Below are 24,058 nucleotides of genomic sequence, written 5' to 3'. Positions count from 1 at the left end.
TGAATCTCGCCGAAAGAGGACTAATCGGCCAGTTTACAGGGTTATGGCCCTCCCCGAAAGCCGTTGAAGATTGGGTAAAGCGCAACTGGACCCCCCTGGTCAAAGAAGGAATAAAAAGTTATTTCGTGGGCAAGGGTTTTTTTGTGTTCGTGTTCGAAAATGCAGAAGATAGAAGCCTGATTTTCAGAAACGGGCCATATTTTATGGGCCCTCAAGGACTATATTTGAATAAATGGTCCCCCGACTTTGATCCAGCTCAAGATGTGCCCACGGCGGTGCCAGTCTGGGTGCGCCTTCCTCACCTCCCCCTCCATTGCTGGAGTCAGAACTCGCTGCAATCCATCGGAAATGCTCTCGGCAGATATATAGACCAGGCGCCAAGGAAGGATCAATACTCCTGTGCGAGAATCTGCGTAGAGGTCGACCTAGAAATCGGGCTTCCTGAAGCCATTAAGCTCTCGGTGGCGGACTGGACGCATATCCAAGAGCTCGACTATGAGAAGCTTCCCTTCAAATGTCGATACTACCACGAATACGGACACTTCGCAAGATACTGTAAGAAGAAAAACGAGGAAACTACAGAGAGAGAAAAAGGAGAACAATGGAAGCAAGTAAAGAAAGCAGCAAACAACAGGCAGAACAACAAAAACAAAGGCAAGGAGACAGGGAATAAATCAGGGCAAGAAACCGAAAGTCACCAAAACGCCGGGAACAAGGAAGTCACCAGCGCAGTGGAGGACAAAAACCCCTTCGAATCTCTCACACCTCCCTCAGAGCCTCTGGAGACAGAACAAGAAGATCCTCCCCAGCTAAACAACAACGACTTTCAAGCTCCAGGTAACACATCAAATCCGAACCCAAGTAATAACTCTTCCCCTTCATATGCGGACATAATTAAACAGAAGAAGAAGAAGATAGAAAATGCTGGCTCCTCGGATGATGAGACCTTTGAAAGGCCATCCAAGCGAGCCAGAAGGAGATCAAACAAGGAAGCTAGGGAAGAAGAATCAGAAAGGAAAAAAACCCTCGGAAGTCAAGCTACTATTGAAATGACACTTGGAAGGAATACCAGACCAAGGGCCCCCAAGGGAGGAGGTCCCACACCAACAAGCTGTAAATGATGAATCTGGTCTCTTGGAACTGCAGGGGTTTGGGAAATCCCACTAAGGCAGAGGCCATCAAAGATTTAATGAAAATGGAACCCATAGACATACTCATGCTCCAAGAGACCAAAATAGAAGGGGAGACCCTTCTTAACACCAGCAATACCAAATGGAAATTTGATTCGGGGAAGGTAATCAGTGCAAGAGGCTCGGCTGGAGGAATAGGCACATTCTGGTCTAGGAACTTATTCACTCTTGGCAGATTTTACGAGTCCCAACATTGGATATATACATAGCTATGGCACACAGCAAGTAAAGCTAAACTAGACTTGTTCAACATGTACGTCTCGGTGCATTATGAGGAAAAAAAAGAGTGCTGGAAGACCCTATCAGATTACTTAGAGCATTGCAGCCCCACGAATATTGTCATAGGAGGAGATCTGAATATAATCCTAGATCCTAAAGAAAAGCGAGGCGGATCCTCTACAAGAGATCCCTTCCTCTCCACTGTGGAAAATCTCATCCAGTTATGGGACTTAGTAGACTTTAAGCCAGTGAAAGGAGCATACACTTGGACAAATAATAGAACAGGGGAACATCATATTTCAGCAAGTCTATACAGATTCCTCGCCAACAGCTCAATCATGATGGACAACAAAATAGTTTTCTCCAAGATCCTTCCTAAACTAACTTCGGATCACAAGCCAATCCTCTTGTGCATAAAGGAGGAAGAAGATCTCGGTCCCCTCCCATTCAGATTCAGTCCTCTCTGGGCCGAAAGAGAGGGGTTTCTTGAAATTGTACAAACAGCATGGAAAACAGATGTCTTAGACTCCCCAAGCCTCGTATGGGAGCAAAAAATGAAGAACACCAAGAAGGCTCTTAAAGAATGGATAAAGAAAGTCGTCAGCACTCCCACCAGCCAGAGGAAAGAAGCAACAAAACAATTGGAAGAACTCCAATTTGGATTGGAAGAGAAAGACATTTCAACCATGGATCTAGACAAAGAAAAATACGCCCAAAGGAAAGCATACAGCTCCTTTAGAAATGAGGAAGAATACTGGCGATTAAAGTCCCGCAGCTTGTGGCTCAAAGCAGGGGACATAAACAATACATATTTCCACAGACAATACAGGGCTCGGCTCTCGCGAAATCACATTGCAGAAATTACTACATCCAGTGGACAGGTATGCAGAGGATTTGAACAAATTAAGGAGGCCTCCGTTAAGAATTTCCAAAACCTTCTCAGTGCTGGAATGGGAGCGAGGAGGACATAGAAGAATTCCTCACAAACATTCCCCAGCTAGTTAGTTCAGATGAAAATGAAACCCTTCTAAGACCAGTCTCAGAAGAAGAAATATCAAACATAGTCTGGTCCATGGAGCCAGATAAAGCTCCCAGGCCCGATGGATTTTCAATTCAATTTTATAGATTATGCTGGGAGATAATCAAATCTGATCTCCTAAGAATGGTTTAGGGTTTCATGAGGAAGGCAAAGGTCGGAGGCGGCATAAACTCTACTTTTCTCGCCCTAATTCCAAAGGAAGCAAATCCAGGTTCATTCGATAGATACAGACCTATCTCATTATGTAACTCATCCTACAAGATATTGACCAAGTTGTTGGCAAATAGAATCAAACCATTACTTCAAAAATTAATTTCTCCTGCTCAAGGTGGTTTTGTGAAAGGGCGACACATCCTGGATAACATCATCCAAGTTCAGGAAGCTCTGCACTCCAATCAGATGTGAAAAGAACAAGGTATGCTAATCAAACTGGATATGTGTAATGCCTTTGATAGAGTTAATAGGTCTTTTTTGTACAGGGTTCTATCATCTTTTGGTTTCAACCAGGACTTCATCAACTTAATCAAAGCCTGCCTAGAGAAGATATGGATAGCACCAATGATAAATGGCAGACCGGCAAATTTCTTCCCAGCCACCAGGGGCTTGAGACAGGGTTTTCCTCTTTCACCCTTTCTCTACATCCTGATGGCAGATTCTTCAAGTAGGAAGCTAGCTATGGAAAAACAAAAAGGTAGTATCCCAGGGATTAGAATCGAGAAAGGCATAGAACCAGTGAACCATGCACTATTCACTAATGACTCGCTATTGCTGGGGGGGCCTCTTCAAGAATAGCAACAGCCTTCAGAACCATATTACAGAAATTCTGCAGCATCACGGGCGCATTGGTAAGCGAAAAGAAAAGTGTGGTCTATGGTTGGAATATAGACCAACACTCAATTGGGAAAATCGCAGAAGACCTGGGATGCACAGGGCACGCAGAATGGGAAAGAATCAAATACTTGGGACTTCCTATAACGCTGGGATCCAATAGAAATCACCTGTGGGAGGAAGTAATCTCAAAATTTAAGAAGAAGATAGCAGCGTGGAGAGGCTTTTGGTTATCTATAGGCGGAAAACTCACCTTAATTAAATCTGTCCTCTCGGATCTGCCCACATTTCAAGCTTCACTGATGATGGCACCTAAATCCATTTCAGATCAAATTTCCAGTTATATACGCAACTTTCTGTGGAACGGTGTGTTATCGGGAAAACTAGTGTCTATGCAGAGCTGCTAGTCCCACTAAGGCTGGTAGCTACCTTAGAAACAAACAAACTAAAAACTACTTTCATTTTCCTTTATGAGAAATAGATAAGAGGGGAATAAGGAGACCAACCTCTGTCTTGTGCTTGGTTCCTTGCTCGATTCCTCTCCCTTCTGATAGGTCTTCGCCACTTGCTTCCTCGTCTACCCAGCTTCAAAGAGCACCTGTAGAATCAAAGCATCATAACACTATCCAAGAACATAGATCTATTATCATAAACAATATAGGACCAGATGTATATTGACCACACAAATGCATATAACATCAATCATACAAGAATGTGGAGGAAAACTTGAATAGCTTTATTGATAATCAAGAAAGAGCAAAGAGGATTACAACCAATTGTTCTAACCCATCATCATCCTCTCAGCAAGAAAGCCCTTCTTCACCTCATGAAAAGCTTAGATCACCCAACACTATGATATTGCACCAAGAAACCAACAACACTTCCTTACAAGATACAAAATTCCAGCCTCCGGATCTCTGGGATGAGGGATCCATATATAGATGTTTGCAAGGGAGGTGAGCCAGCTTCTGAGATTTGATTAGTGTCCTCTCTCTGATAGTTCTTGATTCCACTTGGAGATTGATGATCTCTTACTCATTCCTGGTCGAATGCAGAGAGGCAAGTGTCACAGGAGAAGTTTCTGGAAGATTCCATGCTCCTCCACCTTGTGGATTGACCCTACCATTTGTCCACTCTCGCCCATCACACCCCATAGAAGGGCTTTTCAACATGCATCGCACCTACTGTGTGTATTCAGGTGGGATGCGATGCACTTTGACCATGGAGCAGGTGAAATGGTCCAGTTTTGACCAGTTCTGAGTACTTTTTCATGGAGAACTTCAGGGAGATGCTGTAATCAGTTGACCTTGTTCTTTTAGGGGCTGGTAGAACACCTTTAGGGACTTAGGAGCCCTTGGTTTATGGACATTTATGATTGGGGTTGCAGTGCCCAAAAATGTCTATAACAGTTGCCCCCTAAAGCATGAGGTCGTTAATCTTTTGATGTCGAGCGAAATGCTTTATCATGAGGATCCGAAGTTTTTTAAGCTAGAAGGCGACCTGTAATAAGATACAATACAATACATTATCTTCATAATATTTTCATGATCTAGCTGAGGCAGGCATTTCCCATGCTCAGCTTTATAAATTCATTTTCATGTACATAGGACAGACAATCGTCTGAGTGTAGACTGATGATTCTGGTAGAGCCATCATCCCTTAGATTGGATGATTATCTGTGCAGCAATGATGTACATTTGATGTCTTTATTTTCCTAAATATATATCGCAGCCCAGATGGATGAAACTAGATCCGGGGTCTTCAATCTCGTTCGATCTTCACTCAAAGTACAAGTCGATCCATGTGAGAGATGTTCTGGAGTCGAACATGGAAAGACATCGCATGATTACCAACCAATGATGTAAGCTGTTAACAAGCGCGAGAGGAATCATCGATAATGATGATGACCCTCAAGGTACTAGGCCATTGATGTAAACCTGTCGCCGGAAGTGAGAAACTTGCCATTGAGGCATGCAAGCTTCAAAGTACTGAAAGGGTTGTTCCTAGATCGACTTCTTGGATAATGAGCTGATGTCGACAAGAAGCGATCCATCATAGGAGGGCCTTAGTGAATCCCACATCAATGACACGAAACGGAGCAAATGATTTTAATGGAGGTGAAAACGATCTGGTGATATAAGGTTCAGGGTGGCGGTCATGAAAGGATGGAGTGTAAATGTATTGCAGTGGGTGAGACACAGGTGAATTCTCTGAGCGACTTCTCTTGAACATATCGGCGACACTGACATGATGGATTGGTAGCATTAACCCCAAATATGGATGGTGTGACGGAACCATGGTGATGTGACCAGTGAATGGAACAACCCAACCCGACTCGGATGCGGAGTGAAAGTGTCATGTTCAAGAGTGACTTGCTACCAACAAAGTTTCTTCAAGTTTTCTTCCCAATTTTTCCCCAGTCATTGCTGACCAGTACCTCTTTATTTTTGTCAAGCTTGAGGAGGATAACATGTGCTTGTTCTATAATTTTCCCTTCGGGCAAACCCATCGCTATGTTTTAACGAGCTTAGCGATAGTGAAACTCGTTCTTGTCTGTTATGGACAAGTTTGTCGCTATTCGGTTTTAAAGAGTTTAACGACAAAGATAACTCGGTCCTTTTCAATTTTAGAGAGTCTGAAAAGGGACGTAAAGGAAACTCCCAAAAACCCTTTTTCATCATCTAATCCCTTAAGTCCAAAAAAGTATAAAATAATACAAAAGAGATGAATTTTTGGTAATTTTAACGAGCCGAACAAAACAAGCGCTCGATCTTTTTGTGTAATAATCCATCAGGTCCAAAAAGATTAAAATATAAAGGAGGAATAGCACTTCCGGTCACTTTAACGAGCTGGAGAGGCCAATGGCTCGGAAATCTTTTCATATTTTACAAATCAGTTGAAAAGAGCTTCAAGGAGACTTGTCTTTGAGGAACGAGTGATAGATTCGGGTAGCAGCTGATTCCAAGTAAGGTTTGGAATTTTCCAATCACGGCAGTGTCACAAGGATGGCTGACAGGATCACTCTTCGCAGCTGTTCCTCAAAATGGGTAAACAATCAAGTGGAGGTGAATGATCGGCCAATATAGAGTGGAGGTGATGATGAGAACACGACCAAGGCTTCAAAGGCTGATGATAATACATTCACGATGGTTATTTACCGGGTATGGTTCATTTTTTAATGAGCTTAAACGTTGGGGGAACACTTGCTCATTGCTTATGTTTATTTTTTAACGAGCTTGAATTCCACGTTAAAACTGCTCAATCCAGTCGTATAATAAGGGTGTCTCATCTAAGATGCCATTTTTAAGAAGCTTGCACCTTACAAAGCTTTGCTCTGCATCCTTTCTTTATGAAAGTTAGGAAACGACCAATCCTACGAGTTTAAAGGGTTAGAGGACCTATAAATTTAAAAAATAAATGGTCGCTCTTCGCATACATGCCAAAAGGTTTGCATGCCCCCAAGTATAGCGAAAAATTTCCAGATTACCAAAGATTATTCCATCTGTGTCACAGACAAAACACTTCCTCGGAGATGTCTACCGAAATAGACAAAGGTGAGTGGCGCAGACGCCTCCACTCACATAACTTTGACGAGGGAATCTTATTCCAGTCTAATCCCATTTTCCTAAACGGACGGGTGTGTCAGACTAGTCATATATCCTCCGCAGAAACCTACCCTATACCCAAGGTTTTCCTGTCGAAACAGGCCAGGGTGCATGCCCCCTGGGTTTCAGTCATGTCCTCCAAATCACTCGCGCTCATCAGGAGGACAGACTGGGGATTGATGAGACATTCCTTGCATGAAAAGACCATTTAGGGTTGGTATATGACTATTTGCTATGTGTGAACCGGGAAATGAAAGCTGGTCTACGAGCTTGACCACTCTTCCTTCGTGCGGAAAACACATTACTCTAAAGAGTGAGGAGACGACGGCTCCCATGCAGTAAATATAGTCCCGTCCAAGAGTAGATTATAATCCAGGGGTCCTTGGACTACCATTACGTTCATGTGAACGGTTTTCCTTCTCAATTTTATTGGCACATCGGGAAGGATCCCTAACAGTCGACCGGTTCCTTTGTCAAAGCCTGGTAGATTTCTCATCTCAGGCAAAAGCGATGGCGAACCAAGCTCTTTCCAAGCAGTTGAGGAAAGGATACTCACAGAAGCCCCTTCATCTATGATGGTACCGGCCATGACCATTCTATATATTTGAGCAATGATTCGAAATGGTACACTAGCCAGTAAACAGGGTCTGCCTAGTAGATTCCAGTCAAAGGAAACAACCAGCTTGCTTGGAGGTGGGACCGAATAGACGGCCGGATATGACTCTGATGAAATTTCTTCCTGTGGTAAAGGAACGGGTAGACTTCCCCCATGTTCATCGGAGTCTGTGCTTACGAAGAGAATTTGAACAGTGTCGTTCGTGTTCTCTTCAGTGACTATATCATCTGAAGATTGATCCTCTGAAGGCAAGACCGGGTCAACTACCACCTCGTCCTTTTGACTTTCATCTGGTGTGGATTTAGATGGTTTATCTTCAATGATAGACGCTTCGGCCGACCACAAGGGCGTGTCAGCCAGATTGTCAACTAGTGGCGGACTCGGCAAGAGTTTCTTATATCCAGGAGGAAGCCGTAACGGTGAAACCGGATGGTCATCCAAAACTCTTTTAGCTTCGTCTAAGAAGGGACAACGGTGTACGACGTGATCGGCTTCACACAATTTACAAGGAAATTTATATTTTCCTTTTTGTCCAGGGGCTTCACTTTCACTAGTTGACGGTGTACTTCCAACATGATCATCAGGTGTTGATGACACCGGATTGTGCAAACGAGGAGACCAGTCCCTTAAGATCCGAGGGATGCAAGGACAATCTCGATGATAGTGGTCTCCTTTGCAAATGACACATGGCAATTTAGGCCTGGTCGGTGCAGTGTGTGGATTTTCGCTAGACGATGCTTGGTTGCCCCTTTTCGCCTTTGGCTCCTTCTTCTTCTTCTCTTTCTTCTTCTTCTCCTTCTTCTTCTCAGTTACTTGATTTTGGGCTTTACCAGCTTCATCAAGTGAAGAGGAAGGAGGAGAGGAAGAATTGGATGAAGTAGAGGGTTGGGGGGTAACTCTAGTATCGTTTAGTTGCTGACTTGATTGTTCAGGAATCACGGTGTTCTGAACGACAGAAGTTGAGAAGAGCCATACGGGCAAGCCGATTGTCAATCCTGGAAGAGACAATGTGGCCATATGGGGTGCACCAACATCTCCCCAAGAGGAGAAGGGACTAGGATTTCCTCCAAGGGGAACTCCTTGGTTGGTGGACTCCATTTTTCTCAACCTAAGATCAACGTAGGAAAGGTGATGTTTATTCCGTTTAAAATAAATTTTAGATGCTTTGACACAACTTGTTTTTTCAATTTTTAAGAGTCGAGAAAAAAAAAAGATGACTCTAGTTGCCTTCGATTTTTAATGAGCCTGAAGTGACAAGTGCTCAGATGGACCTTTTCCTTTAAGGAGTCTTAAAAGGAACGAAAGGGACTGCTCTGGAAATCTAGACAGAGGGATTACCAAACCAATCGCAAAACTGCAGAATACTTTTTACAGTACGGCAGTCAATCTTCCCGAATGTTGTGTTCAATGCATTGCGATCGATAGGGCGGCAGACACGGCTTCCTATGGATAAAGGATATAGCCTATTGTGGTCTCCCAAAATATACTCGACGGTACGTGGGAGCACAAGTCCGTACTGGCACTTGTCGTCTCAAAGTGGAGGAATCACCCAACCAACAGTGAAAAAAACAGTTACCAGGCTTTACGATGCCGGAATACGTCTCTAGCCTAGACTTCTAAATGTTGTGCGTTAGGTTCCAAAGCGTTTTTAGATTCATTAAATTTATTTTATAGTTGATCTTGCTTAAGAAATTTTCCTTTCAGGTTCACCGAGTGATGTAGATGTACGATTCCTAAAATGCAATCTAAGATGATAAACAGTCGTTTAATCTTCTTTTTGCAATGAAAATCCTAGCTACTAAGGAAAGAGAGATGATTTTCTTTCAACAAAGAGCAGAGAGCACACACTATATGCACTATCCTAAATCAAACCAACAAACAGTCTAAATGCAAATGCACATGCATGTATTTGTTTTCAGCCTTCTTAATGTGTGAATGATAAAAAGAAAGCTAAGCACAAATCTGAATTATTTTTCAAAGCGAAAATTACTAACAAGCTTCTTTTCAAAACAAAATGAGGACAATGACGACACTTTGTTATTTGGAATTGAAAACTTGCTTTCGACAATTGAAAATCTACTAATTCAAATCAAATACAAGAGTAACAGTGTAATCGACTATCAAGAACAATCAGATTCTCTTCTATGACTAAAAACGACACTTGCGACACTTTCAAATCAAGAAACGACAGTTCAATTACGCTACTTCTTTGTAAAGGAGAACTGAAAATGGCTCAAAAATACATAAAAACATTTACAGTTCTTTGCACAATGGAGGCGGAATAACAGCAAGGAAAGGGGTTTCAAATAGAGGTGTACTTACTACAAACAGTAAAACTCCTTAAAAGAGCTGAAAAGAGTGAACACAGAAGCCAAAATCTAAGATCAGAAGAGGTCTGATCAGCGCACCTGTAGCACAGAGAAACTGAAATGCAACGCACCTACTACACTCGGGAAGTGCGATGCATTCAGGTTTCAAAGAAGACACAGTGCGATGGACCAGGGACGAGACTTTAGCTGGGTTCTGGGTCACAGTTTGCAGCTCAATTCAGGGATTTAGGCCGAGAAATTGGTAATCAGTAAGTCAATCACAGGGGTAGATCTAAAGAGGTTACTAGAGCCACCACAAGGGCAATTAGAGAGCTTGTAAATCAATCGTTTAATTCATAAACAAAACCCGGAGATAGACTGAAGCAACATTGATCTACTTTGCACTTGCATAGCAAATGCAGTTCGAAGGCTAGCTAGCATGACTTCAGGCTCCATCTGTAAGTTTATAAAGTAAACAAATGTAGATAAACAAACAATCTATTCGCTCCCCAACGGAGTCGCCATTTTTTTATCAGGAAAACTAGTGTCTATGCAGAGCTACTAGTCCCACTAAGGCTAGTAGCTACCTTAGAAACAAAAAAACTAAAAACTACTTTCGTTTTCCTTTATGAGAAATAGATAAGAGGGGAATAAGGAGACCAACCTCTGTCTTGTGCTTGGTTCCTTGCTCAATTCCTCTCCCTTCTGATAGGTCTTTGCCACTTGCTTCCTCATCTACCCAGCTTCAAAGAGCACCTGTAGAATCAAAGCAGCATAACACTATCCAAGAACATAGATCTATTATCATAAACAATATAGGACCAGATGTATATTGACCACACAAATGCATATAACATCAATCATACAAGAATGTGGAGGAAAACTTGAATAGCTTTATTGATAATCAAGAAAGAGCAAAGAGGATTACAACCAATTGTTCTGACCCAGCATCATCCTCTCAGCAAGAAAGCCCTTCTTCACCTCATGAAAAGCTTAGATCACCCAACAATATGATATTGCACCAAGAAACCAACAACACTTCCTTACAAGATACAAAATTCCAGCCTCCGGATCTCTAGAATGAGGGATCCATATATAGATGTTTGCAAGGGAGGTGAGTCAGCTTTTAAGATTTGGTTAGTGTCCTCTCTCTGATAGTTCTTAATTCCACTTGGAGATTGATGATCTCTTACTCAGCCCTGGTCGAATACAGAGAGGCAAGTGTCACAGGAGAAGTTTCTGGAAGATTCCATGCTCCTCCACCTTGTGGATTGACCCTGCCATTTGTCCACTCTTGCCCATCGCACCCCATAAAAGGGCTTTTCAACATGCATCGCACCTATTGTGTGTATTCAGGTGGGATGCAACGCACTTTGACCATGGAGCAGGTGAAATGGTCCAGTTTTGACCAGTTCTGAGTAGTTTTTCATGGAGAACTTCTGGGAGATGCTGTAATCAGTTGACCTTGTTCTTTTAGGGGTTGGTACAACACCTTTAGGGACTTAGGAGCCCTTGGTTTATGGACATTTATGATTGGGGTTGCCCAAAAATGTCTATAACACGGTGGGCGAGGGAACACCAATCGATTCCACCTAGTCTGCTGGGAAACAGTGAAAAGGCCGATGGCGGAAGGAGGCCTCCAAATTCGCGATCCGGTGCATGCAAACTTGGCTCTAGGTTGCAAATTGCTATGGCAGCTCTGCGCTGAGCCCAACCATCCAGTAAGCCAGATCTTCGAAAAGAAATACCTCAAGAATCGGACCATCATGACTTACTAGCCGGAGAAACATTCAAAAGGCATGCAAGCCTGGAAATTTTGCATCAAAGGCATAGAGTTCTTCAGAAGCCATTTATACCGCATTCCTGGCAATGGGAAAAAAACCAATTTATGGAAAGACTGTATAATGGGACACCGGCCTCTTATCGAAAAAATGGAGATCGCTGAGATCAGAGACTGGCTCCGAGCAAAAGGCATCAGGAAAATCGAGGATTTATCAGAATGGGACAGCAATGGCAATTGGCAGAGATGGAATTTACCCAGAATTCCAGAACAATTAAAAAATCAGTTGGCTGTCCTCATCGAAGCAATCTCTGATTTTGCTCCAGTTCACATCGATGATGAAGACATTTGGGGCTGGGGCAAGAACGGAGTGTACACAGCAAGCCAAGGATATTATCAAATGCAAAGCAAACAAGATTCACCATACCAGGGAATTGTGTGGAAGCAGATTTGGGACAGCTTCAGCATCCCTAAAATCAACTTCTTTTTTTGGATATTATTTCACAACAAATTTTTTACGGGAGAAAACTTTTGCAAAAGGATCATAGCAGGGCCACATAGATGCGCCCTCTACAAAAGAGAACTGGAAACTGCAAATCATATGTTCATAGTGTGTGATTTCACGAAGGAGGTATGGTCCATTTTCTTCTTCGGATTGAATGTGAGCCCCCCTTCCCAAAGCATGATAGCTTCCATGTTTACATCCTGGAATGCCAGTTATCGCCACCATATTGTCAGCAAATCAATTTGGCACAAAGTATGGACAGCTGCTCCTAAATATGTTTGCTGGAAAATCTGGCTAGCCCGGAACGAGATTATTTTCAATAACACTGAGCTATCAGCAGTGAAAGTGGAGGAACAGGAAAAGAAGCTCCTCTTAGAAACTCTCAATCACTATACAGCAAAGGAAGACAACTCCCTAAGAAGTGAAGAAAGAGCGTGGTTGGAAGACTACACAGGAAAAGACAGACATCCAGCAATTAAGCGCCCAATCCACAAGGAAAGATGGCAGATCCGTGAATCTGAGGACAACTTCCAAAAGTGGTGGAAATCCCAGGACAAATGCACCATTTTCTTTGATGGAGCCTCAAAAGGAAACCCAGGGAGGACAGGAGCAGGAGGTGTGATCTACTACCAGAATGGGAAAAAAGACAAATTCAACTGGGGCCTGGGACTGAAAACAAACAATCAAGCTGAAATTCTCAGTCTCTGGAAAGCTTGCCAAATTGCCAGAAAAGAAAACCCAAATGAAATCCTAATCATAGGCGATTTAGAATTGCTGATAAAAACAATGGTAAAAAAGAAAAGTCTCAAGGATCTGGCACTAAACAAACAGCTAGCAAGAGTAAACAGAATGTTGAAAGATCGCCATTCGGCTCAAATATGCCACATTCTTAGAGGATTAAACAAAGATGCGGACAGATTGGAAAATATTGGATGCTCTCTTCAAGAAGGAATGATCAGCATAAATACAGAACTTCTGATCAAGGCAAACATTCCTTAAGAGGAAAGAGTGCTTTAGTTATTATTGGAAATTGTAATGGTCGTTTAGGCTATGCCTGATCAGCTTTCTATCAATAAAAATTAACCGTTTCAGTTAAAAAAAAAAAAGACTTCAAATCGCAATTTAATAAGCTCTTAAATAAAATTCTTGCTATGTCTAAACCCGGTGAAGAGGTCCGAAGCGAATGGTATATTTCTGTTTTACCTTCAAATATAGCCATCTTCGTTGATAGAGCTGCAAAGCCCACCTTAGCAAAGAATATGAAAGAAGTGATCGCCGTTGAGAAACATATTATCGCTTTAGAAAAGAAAACCACTCTTGAGGAGAGAAAGTCCAAAAAAGTTACTTTTAAAGATGATTTGAAGAAGAAAGTGGCTAAAGATCCATATGATATGGAGGGTTTGCAAAAAGTTTTAAAGACTATGTCTAATGAAATGGTAGAAATAAAGAAACAAGTAGCGGAAACCTCCACTAAAAATCCATTTAGGAACTTCAAAAGAGCTGAATCAAAACCACCTAATGCCATATCTAATGCAGAATCAGATCCAGATAATGATGAGGATGAAGACACAGTCTTGTCATCTGAGGAAACAGAAGAAGATGATGTTGTTGAATGTCATGGTATGTGGGACTTCATTTTTCCCAATTCTGATACTGAAAGCAAACACGAAGCTCTCCCAGTAAGTACCAGAAGTAATGTTGCTGCAGAGCCTATTCAACCAACTCAAAAGAAGAAAAATGAAAACCCTACTGCCAAAGATAAGGCTCCCATGAAGAAATCTACAGCGTTGCCTACTCAAAATCAGCCATCATCTTCTAATCTGCCCTCATCATCCAAGACATTGGTAGTCTCTGACTCTATGGATTACAACATTATAGAAGACATGAAGAAAACTACAGTGAATATCTCTTTGTTTGAGCTTAGCAAGCTCAAACATCAACAAAAATTGTTGCTCAAAGAGTTAAATTCGGTACCTTCTTCTCCTCTTTCAAATGTTGTATTGTCCAAGGCCGCAAACGGAACAGGTAAACCACCATCAGATAGAGTAGATGCTACTGATACTGTTTTGATCGGAGATAGTGTTGAGAATGCAACAAGATGATGGAGCTTAGTGGAAAGAAGTCGCCTTCACTAAGTGGGCCCGCAGGCTATTTTTGGTGCAAAGTCTATTTTTAGACATATGGATCATGGTCTATGAGTTGCAGGATTCTATTTGTGGATGATTGGTCATGTTGGTAAAAATAGATGGACTTCTATTTTTAGACATATGGGCGGAGTCTATTTTTAGACTGCCAGGTTAAAAATAGAAATAGTCGAATATTATTAGCTCATAATAATATTTGGACTATAAACATTATCTTATCCTCTTGGAGCACTTCAGTTCGAGCTACAGATGTGGCACATGCAGCTGCCAGAAGGAAATACGAGTTTCTTATGGGTTTAGTTGAGCTATTGCATGCAGGACTTCAGTTAGAACTCAAGTGATTGAGTTTGGTGGAGTTGACAGTGGAGTTGATGGAGTTGTGTTCAGTTTGACTTAGTTGAACTAGTTGTATTTAGTCTAACTGACAAATAGACTAATGTTGAGTGGTGTGAATTAGTTATTAATTAATTCACTAATTATTAACTCATAAAGCAACTAAAGAATACATCAGTTAACTCAGTGCATGTCAGTGCATGTACAGTTCAGTGGAGACAAGTGTTAGAGGTTGAGATTGCTATCAGTTGTGACTATAGTTGTGCATGAGATTTGCACAATCAATGCATGGAGATTGCCAATGAGGATTGTGCAGTACAAACAAAGGCAAAACGAGCTTGGATCATTCCTATTGTTCACAGGTATTGCGCAGTAGAGGCAGGCAAGCAGCGGAGGAGATTTGAGCCAGTGCATGATTCAGATCTGAGCTAGTTTGTGTGTAACAGGTGGAGATAGTACTGAGTACTTGCGAGGAGTATTGTACTATGTATTGTTACATGTTCTCTATCATATAATATACAGATAGTGTGGGGTTTTCAGCTGTATGCTTTCCCTGGGTTACATACTGTGTTAATGTGTGCATCCGATTGATGTTTCATTGTTTATAATGTTGCTAAATTGATGATCAACGTAGAGGGGGTTATGTATTATGCATGTATTCCGCAATAGTGTATAATCAGGATAATCTCTGTGAATAAGTGTCATATTATTCAAAATTTCTATAGATAGATCTAATTCCCGTACTCCTCCTTTTCTCTTAACCTATGAAATCTACAATAGAAATTTACACAACTGCTTAACAGATTCAAGGGCTTCTTCAAACATAATGCTAGCCTCGGTTTGCTCAAAATTGAACATTGAGCCCCAAAAATATGTAGTGCATATTGTTCAGTTGGATCAAACTAAGGTTCAAGTTTTAGGAGAGATTAATTCAGTCACCATTAGGTTATCAACTGATCCTAGAGTAGTCCAGAGAATTGATATATTGATTGCTGACATCCCTGAGTTCTATGGGTTAATTCTAAGCAGAGATTGGTTTGAGAAACTCCATGGTTACATTTCTACTGATTGGTCTTATATGTGGCTTCCCTATGAAGGGAAACCAAATCAAATTAAGATTGATCGGAAGAAGCACATGACTCATACTGTAACTGAGTTTGAGCAGGAAAATCAACCCATAGGTTTCAATAATATCATTCTCGGAAATTACTTAGCCGAATCATTCTTTGGTAATTTTAACACTCCATCATCACCTTTCTCTGTTAATAGTTTCACATCGCAGATAGAAAATTTTTCTCATATAGATACATCAACGTGTGTTATTATCGCTGAAGAAATTGTAAAAAACTATAGATAAGCATGTGTTTTGGTATTTATATTTCAATGGGTCAAAATCCAATGATGGTGAAGGAGCAGGACGTATTTTAGTTAGTCCTAAGGGGGCAAAAACTATGCTTTCATGCAGACTAGAATTTGAGTGTACAAATAACACTGCTAAATATGAGGTATTGATCCAAGGGATTTATAATGTGATAGGACTGAAGACTCAATATCTAAAAGTATTTAGTGATTCTGAGATTGTCATAAAGCAGGTAAGGGATACTATCCATTGCCTTTCTGGACATCTTAAGCATTATCAGTCCTTGGTTCAAGACCTCATATTTCATTTTCTAGCAATTAATATCTCTCCCATTCCTAGATCTCGGAATGAAGCAGCTGATTTATTAAACAATGTTGCTTCTAATCTCCTTCCATCGGAGGATTACAACCCTGATACGTTTTCAGTCGAATTGATTTTTAGACCATCCATTCCAGACAATGTCACCAATTGGCGGGTATTTAATCATGACGAAGACATTTTGAATTTCTTAACTTCTGAGAAATCCTATGATGACCAGATTATTGATGAGAATGACCATGATCTTCAAATAAAGCAAAGACCAGAGGAGAATTCCATACCTAAATCCGTGGTCAAACTTGAAGATCTTTATGATATCAAGGATAGGTTTAAACAAGTCACTAATTCAAAACTTCAAAGTTCTACTTTGAGGTTTGAATTAATAAATCTTGGCACTGAGGCCAAACCACAAAATATTAATCTGGGACTAGGGCTCACTCCAGAAGAAAGATTTTCCTTTATCAGATTGTTGAATAAATATAAAAATGTTTTCGCTTGGAATTATGACGATTTAAAAACGTATGATACTTCTATCATACAACACACAATTCCAATGATTTCTGAGGAGAAACTTGTGTAGCAGAAATTGAGGAAAATTCATCCAAATCTAAAGAACCAGATCAAAACAAAGTTTAATAAACTCTTGAAAGCAAAGATAATTTTCCCAGTCAGACATTCTAAATTGGTTTCTAACTTAGTACCTGTCAGGAAGAAGAATGGTGATATTAGGATCTGCATTGATTTCAGAAATCTCAATAAGGCAAGCCAAAAGGATAAATTCTCACTGCCAACAATGGAACAAACTCTTCATTCAGTTGTTGGTTCCAATTTAATGTCTTTTCTGGATGGTTTCTCTGGATATAACTAGATATTGTTGCATCTAGATGACAGACTAAAGACTACCTTCAGAACCAAATGGGGAACGTATGCCTATCAGAAAATGCCTTTTGGTTTGATTAATACTAGAGCTACCTTCCAAAGAGAAATGGATATAGGATTTAAGGGTTTGATTAATAAGTCAATTGTTGTCTACTTAGACGACATAACTGTCTTCTCTAAGAAAAAAGCAAAAAATTTACATGATTTGAAACAAATCTTTGAACGCTGTAAAAGGTATGGTAATTCATTAAATCCCAAGAAATCATTCTTTGCTATTGATGAAGGTAAACTCTTAAAATTTATCGTATCTAAAAATAGCATTTATATTGATCCGGAAAGAATCAAGGAGATTTTTGATATCCCTCTACCACACAATAAAAAATCAATGCAATCATTTTTAGGTCAAATAAATTTTGTAAAAATATTTGTTCCTGATTTTTCGCAGATTGTTTTACCATTACAAACCATGATTAAGAAAAATTCATTGTTCAAATGGGGGCATAACGAAAAGGAAGCCTTTGATTCAATCAAATAGGCCATCATTAATGCTCCTACATTGAATACCCCAAATTTTTCTAATCATTTTATTTTGTATACTTTAGCATCCGAAACTTCTTATGCAGCTGTGTTGACACAAATCAATGATCAGCAAATTGAAGCACCCATATCCTTTTACAATTCTAATCTAAAGGGTGCTGAACTTAATTATTCCGAAGTAGAAAAACAAGCTTTCACTGTGTTCAAATCTATTAAACACTTTAGGCCATTTCTCCTAAAGACTCATACAAAAGTAATAGTCCCATTCTCAACAGTAAGACAATTACTAGTCCAATGAGAAGTGGGAGAGAAGATAGCCAACTGGGTCACATCATTACAAGAATATGATTTAGATATTAAGCCAACAAAAATTGTTAGAGGTCAAGGTTTTTGCAGGTTGTTAGCAGGAGCTTCTAACATTCCAGAACATGAAGATTCAGAGAATGCTCTTCAAATAAACGAGATAAGTATTATGAACTTTGAATCTTAATATGCAGATCTGGTATTTTATTTAAAAAATGGATATGCTCCTCCTAATCTTTCTTACAAAAAGAAACGTGCCTTGAGATTGAAAGCAAAACAATTCGAAATCATTGATGATGTGTTATTTAGAAGGAATTATGATTCAGTTTTGTTAAGATGCCTTGGAATAATTGAAGCACAAAAGGTGTTGCAAGAATTACATGATGGTCCAGCAGGTGGACATTTTGGAGGTGATACAACAACTCACAAGATAATACATGCTGGATATTATTGGCCCACTTTATTCAAAGATGCCCATGACTATGTAAGGAAATGCAAAATTTGCCAAACGGCCAGTGGAAGACAAAGGAAACCAGTATTTCCTTTGCAACCAGTCAATATTGAACAACCATTCGAACAATGGGGACTGGATATCATAGGAGAGATTGTTCCACATTCTTCCAAGCAGCACAAGTATATCCTTTCAACCACAGATTACTTCACAAAGTGGGTAGAATCAATTCCTTTGAAGGTAGCCAACTCTGATGCAATCATTGAATTCATTGATCAATTCATCATTACCAAGTTTGGCATACCTAATGCTCTCATTTTTTATACTGCATCTTATTTTTCTGGAAATACAATACTTGAATTTGCTCTCCAGAGAGGATTTAAATTGAAATATTCTGCAAACTATTATCCTCATGGTAATGGTTTAGGAGAATCAACCAATAAAAATATTATCAAGATTATTAAGAGAACTGTTGACCAGAATCAAAAGAATTGGCACAAGTCTTTGATATTTGCATTATGGGCAGACCGCATAACACAGAAGGCCTCAATAGGTACTTCTCCATTCAACTTAGTGTATGGGAAAGAAGTTGTGATACCAACAAAATTAACACTCACATCGCTAGCCCTAGTGCAATTTATTGAAGAAAACCCCTCCTCTTCTATTCAATTAAGATATGATCAAATCCTTGAATTATAAGAAGAAAGGGAAAAATCCAGAATTACACATGCAAAACATCAACAGATTATTAAATCTTCTTTTAATACAAATTCTACCGACCCAAAATTTTTACAAATTGGTGATCTTGTTTTGAAATGGGACAAAGCGCATGAAGACAAAGGCAAACATACTAAATTTCAGAAGATGTGGCTTGGACTGTTTCAAGTCATTGAGAAGATAGGCTCATCAACGTTCATATTGTAAGATCTATCAAGAAAGAGAGATTCTCTTCCTGTTAATGGGCTTATCTTGAAAAATTTCTTCACTTAAGGAGGTAACCCCTTCTTACTTGTAAATATTCATTATGTAGTTTTGTTTATTTTAAATTTTTATTTGTAAAAATAAGGTTGTACATAGTATTCGATTGACCTTTTACTATTGGAAAGTTATTTAAAGAAATATTGTAAATACTTACTTTTGATAGATGGAAACCTTTAAGGATAAGACAACAGTTCTAGAAAGTTAGATAAAAATAAAACTCTGAGAACCTCTTTTAGATTTGTAAAATCTTCACAAGCCTTGAAAATACTGTAAATAATTCCAAGTTTTAAAGAGCCAAGAAAGGTTATTTGTAAAAAGTAAAGACTTTTCCAAACTTAGCATCTACAACTCTTAAATTGTCATCCATATGCTCTTAAGGAGAAAGTCATTTACCCCATCCATTAAGTTTGTGATTTTTCAGAGTGTAATTCTAAAATATGTTTGATATAAAAGATAAGAGGTCTCATCATGAGCCTGCTTACCATGATCATAGGGAACTAATTAAACTGACATTACCAATACTGCATATCAAAACAAGGTAATGGCTTATAATCAATAAACAAGGGGTTTCATCACGAACGAGCTTGTTCAGGTCAATTACAACCAGTGAATGGAATTGTCCACAGCTGGCCACCAAACCAGGAAAATGGCTTTTTATCTTTTAAAGAAATATAAAGGATAAAAAATACAAAAATAATAAATATGTGTAAACATATGTTTTTGAATTTATCTTTCAAAAGTAATATTCTTAGATGGATGAGACAATGAATGATTAAATGGTTAAAAGGTAACCCTGTCGAGATTATAAACGTCTGCTGGCAGCAGAGGCACTACCTGTGACAACAGAGTAAACTTAAAAGCTAAGTTGGAGAAGCCCCTTGCTTTATCTATAAACCAATCAAAGCTTGAATAAACCCAAAATGTTTTTATTTTTAAGATTGGAAAAGGAATTACAACAATATTTTTTCGTTATATTTAGAGTTAATCTTTATCTAACTATTCTTAGATTTGTTTCCTTTATCCTAAATGGTTTCCAAATTAAAAATAGTTATAGATATTACATTACTTTCTCAGAGATAACTGTTTCTCCCAGTGAATCATCAATTGTTGTGCTATACAATAACCCTCTCCATTTCAAAATTTTTATCCAAAACTTTAACAAGAAATGGGTCGCCTTTTTAAGACTTAGTTAAAATCAATAATTCAATAATAATCGCAAGCTTTGATTTAACCACATAACACATGAAAGTCCTTATGAAAAGGTCCGATCCGATATGAATAGCAACCAAGACCTTTTTGTAAAAACAAATGTAAAATAATATGTCGCATCCTTTATTTAAAAATAGACTTAAAAGACTCTCATTGGAAAATCTCTAATGCGATAATGCTATCGGAAAGCGCAAAATTGCAAGACATCAAAGAACCATTCCAATAAGTCCACTCAAATCTTCCAATGCGATAATCTGATCGCAATCGGCCATCACTGAAGGCATGAGACACATAACTATCTATTGGTAATCGCCGATGCGATTACATTAAAAGCACACTTTTTGATAAAAGGTTGTTTAAATGAATGTTTGTGGATTTAAACCTTAAATCAATTATAAACAAAAAACTAAGGATTTATTGATTATCCCATATTCCCATGATAATTTACTTTTATCACAATCAGAACTATGTATGGAAATAGATAAAGCTTAGCCGTTGTACCTCCCGATCTACGATATGCGATTTTCGCTAATCGCTGATCGGGAAAGCCAAGAGATCCACTTTAAAGGACTGTTACTAATATGTGCGATGCGACATATCATTATGACATTTAAGTATCACAATTGGTGGTTACGGAAGTCATTAATAGAGCAGTTAAGGTTGAATCCTTCGAGGATTTCATCCGTGGTAATATTTGAGTTCATATTGCTTATCACGCTTGAATTACCATTAATCTTTTGTATTCTGCGTTGGCTTTGAACGAGGTTTTTCTCTGTTACATTATTTTGTTTCTTTTGTAGAGCAAGTATGAGTTGATGAATCCAACTAAAAAGACAAAGAAATTGAAGAAACCAAAAGCCCCCGTGGTAGCCAAAGAGGAACCAATAAAGAAGGTCTTGATATCAGATACTACTTACCTCGGTCTAGACAAAGCTTCATGGGAGAATATATACAATTTGCTGGAAGTTGAAGATCCGAAGGAGATTGAAGAAGTAGTGGTAATAGTCGATTCCACTGACAATTCAAAGAATACTCTTAAGGATTTGGCCGGCTCCTTTCTTCATAGAATAGCAGCCCGCGCCAAGGTTTTACCCTATAATGACTTGGTCAGATGGGTTATTGAAAGCATCAATATCACAGACAAAACTTTCTTTACGACCGATAGGAGAATGTTCGAGTCATTCAGAGCAGAAGATATCAAAAGAATGTACCATTTTCCTTAACTGCACAAGCGATATAACAAAGCATTTTTGGAGGCTTTCGCCAAAGAAAATGCCATCAAGTCAGACCCTATCAGACAGTGGAGGCATTTTCTGACCAAACACAAGCATGAATCATCTGGTATGTACTCCGTAGACTCATTAGCATCTCCGAATTGTTATGCACGTGCAATGATGTGCACACTCTTTGGATTCCATGCTTCTGCCAAATTTTCTATAGATATGGTACCTTTAATGGAGGCTGTAGTTAATTATTTTATGATGGATTTGGCAACCATTCTGTCTCATAAAATGGCCAACCAAATACTTGATTATATGAAAAACGGATTCGTGACTACCCGGGTGATACCCCCATTTTATATGAGTGCCTGTATTTTGTACACTATCTGTTTCAATTCCGGATACCCCATTATAGGATGGAAATGGACTCCACAGGACCCTAACCCTATTCATATCTATCATAAGGAATTGTGGAAAGCCCATTACAAAATCATCTTTATAGAATCTGGCATGGTTTCATCCTCCCTGTGTATTATGCCATATTCAATAAACTCGCTCCTAGGTTGTCTGAGGAAGCCTGTGTTGACCTAACTGCAATTGGTAGTTGGTTTGGTGAAGAAACGTTCACCTACATCAGACATTTTGGCAGCACTACTGACCCACATGTCCTTCCCTTATACATCCCAGATAAGTTACTTGCTAGAGAATTACCATATTAGATAACAGTAGAAGGGATGTCAAGGAACCTAAAGGAGTCAAAAAATCATATGTGGCCTTCATTCCCCCTCCGATGTGGTGCTTTCACGCTGCATGATTTCAAACATGCAGAGAAGGAAGATGAGAAAATAAAAATGCTAAAGTTAGCAGTCATCCCAAAAAGGTAGTATGATCCTAAATCTGTTGCCTACAATGTCACTTCTCATGCCAAAATCGCCAAGTTCGAACATGAGAAGGATAGTTATGATGATTTTTTTGCTTCAGCCAAGTTATTTTCTCAAGTACAACATTTGGCAAAAACCAAATTAGGAGCTGAGAGACTAGAGGAATTTTACAAGTTCAGGACACAAATATTGGAAACGCTACCTCTAGACTTGTTAAATACTACTTCTTTGGTACAACCAAAAGGCCACTGTGAAGAGAAAATCATTGAAAAGAATCCTATAAAGGAGAAGACCCCAGAAAGGGAGCAGACACGGGAAAGAACTAGTGATCCCCTTGATATGAATATCAATATTGATCCTACCTTACTCAAGAAATATGAGCAGTTCAACTCAATCATCAATAACTCGAATATTTCCCAAGATCTCACTACACCAAAAATGCCTACAGTGCAAAAGCCAGAAGTTATTAGTGTTCTGATTGAAGGGGCGAACGGCCTAGCCAAAATTCAACAGGACATAGAGATCATTCCCGAGAATCCTACAGAGGAGATTGTACTACAAACTGAAGAAATACCACCTCTTGATGTCTTCTACAGTCTGAAGCACAGAGTTGTAGTTAAAAGACAGAGGAAGAAGAGAAAAATTGATCAAAGTCCTCTTTTAACTCCTCAGACAGAAATGATGAACATGGTATGGAAGGTAGAAATCAATTACTCTAAGGATTTAACAAAGCTATCTCAGTATGCACGAGCCTACACAGCGACGACAATGGATAAAGCCTTAGAGGTTAGCCATCTAATAAGGGAAAAGGACCAGAAGATTACCCAACTTGAGGTGCAATCGGCAGAACAACAACAAAAGCTCACTCAGCTTAAATAGCAGTTAACATAGCAGAGGAAACAAAATGAGCAATTAAGAGAGCAGTTGAAGATAGAAAAACAAAGGATTGATGAGAAGACTCTCCATAAAAAACAGGAGTTGTCTCAGGAGTTAAGCATGCTTCAGACAATAAGTGAGCAAGAGAAGAAGGCAAAGGAATATCAAATCGCACAAATGCAAGAACAAATAGAAAAATACAAGGGTTATCCACAGGTAGGTGAATTTAGAACAGAAGCCTTGGAAATAACCAAAGTCTTGTCTTGACAGTGGGATATTCTTTGCCACGACATATCATTGGCCAAACCCTTATGCGATATCTCTGCATCATTGATTGAGAAGGCAGTGGACGCCAAACTTGAATTGGAAAAGATAGATGAAAGGTTAACCAATTTTCTGTCCTGGCAAGTATCCAAAGAAGGAATGGCTACCAACTTGCCAAGAATACAAGAATTGCACAAGGAAATCATGTTTT

General features: G+C 39.4%; 1 protein-coding gene across 1 annotated transcript; it reads left to right on the top strand.

Moving 5' to 3' along the window:
• Positions 1 to 1,441: 1,441 nt before the first annotated feature.
• LOC149244038 (uncharacterized) lies at positions 1,442 to 2,380 on the top strand. The gene has a single exon (XM_089371384.1). The coding sequence runs from the start codon at positions 1,442 to 1,444 to the stop codon at positions 2,378 to 2,380; it is 939 nt and encodes a 312-aa protein (XP_089227510.1).
• Positions 2,381 to 24,058: the final 21,678 nt, after the last annotated feature.

Source organism: Pinus tabuliformis, chromosome 8 (genome assembly GCF_031772625.1).
Source record: "Pinus tabuliformis cultivar Carrire ecotype Pingquan chromosome 8, CPIR1, whole genome shotgun sequence".
Classification (NCBI taxonomy): domain Eukaryota; kingdom Viridiplantae; phylum Streptophyta; class Pinopsida; order Pinales; family Pinaceae; genus Pinus; species Pinus tabuliformis.
This window is presented reverse-complemented; position numbering and strand designations above follow the sequence as displayed.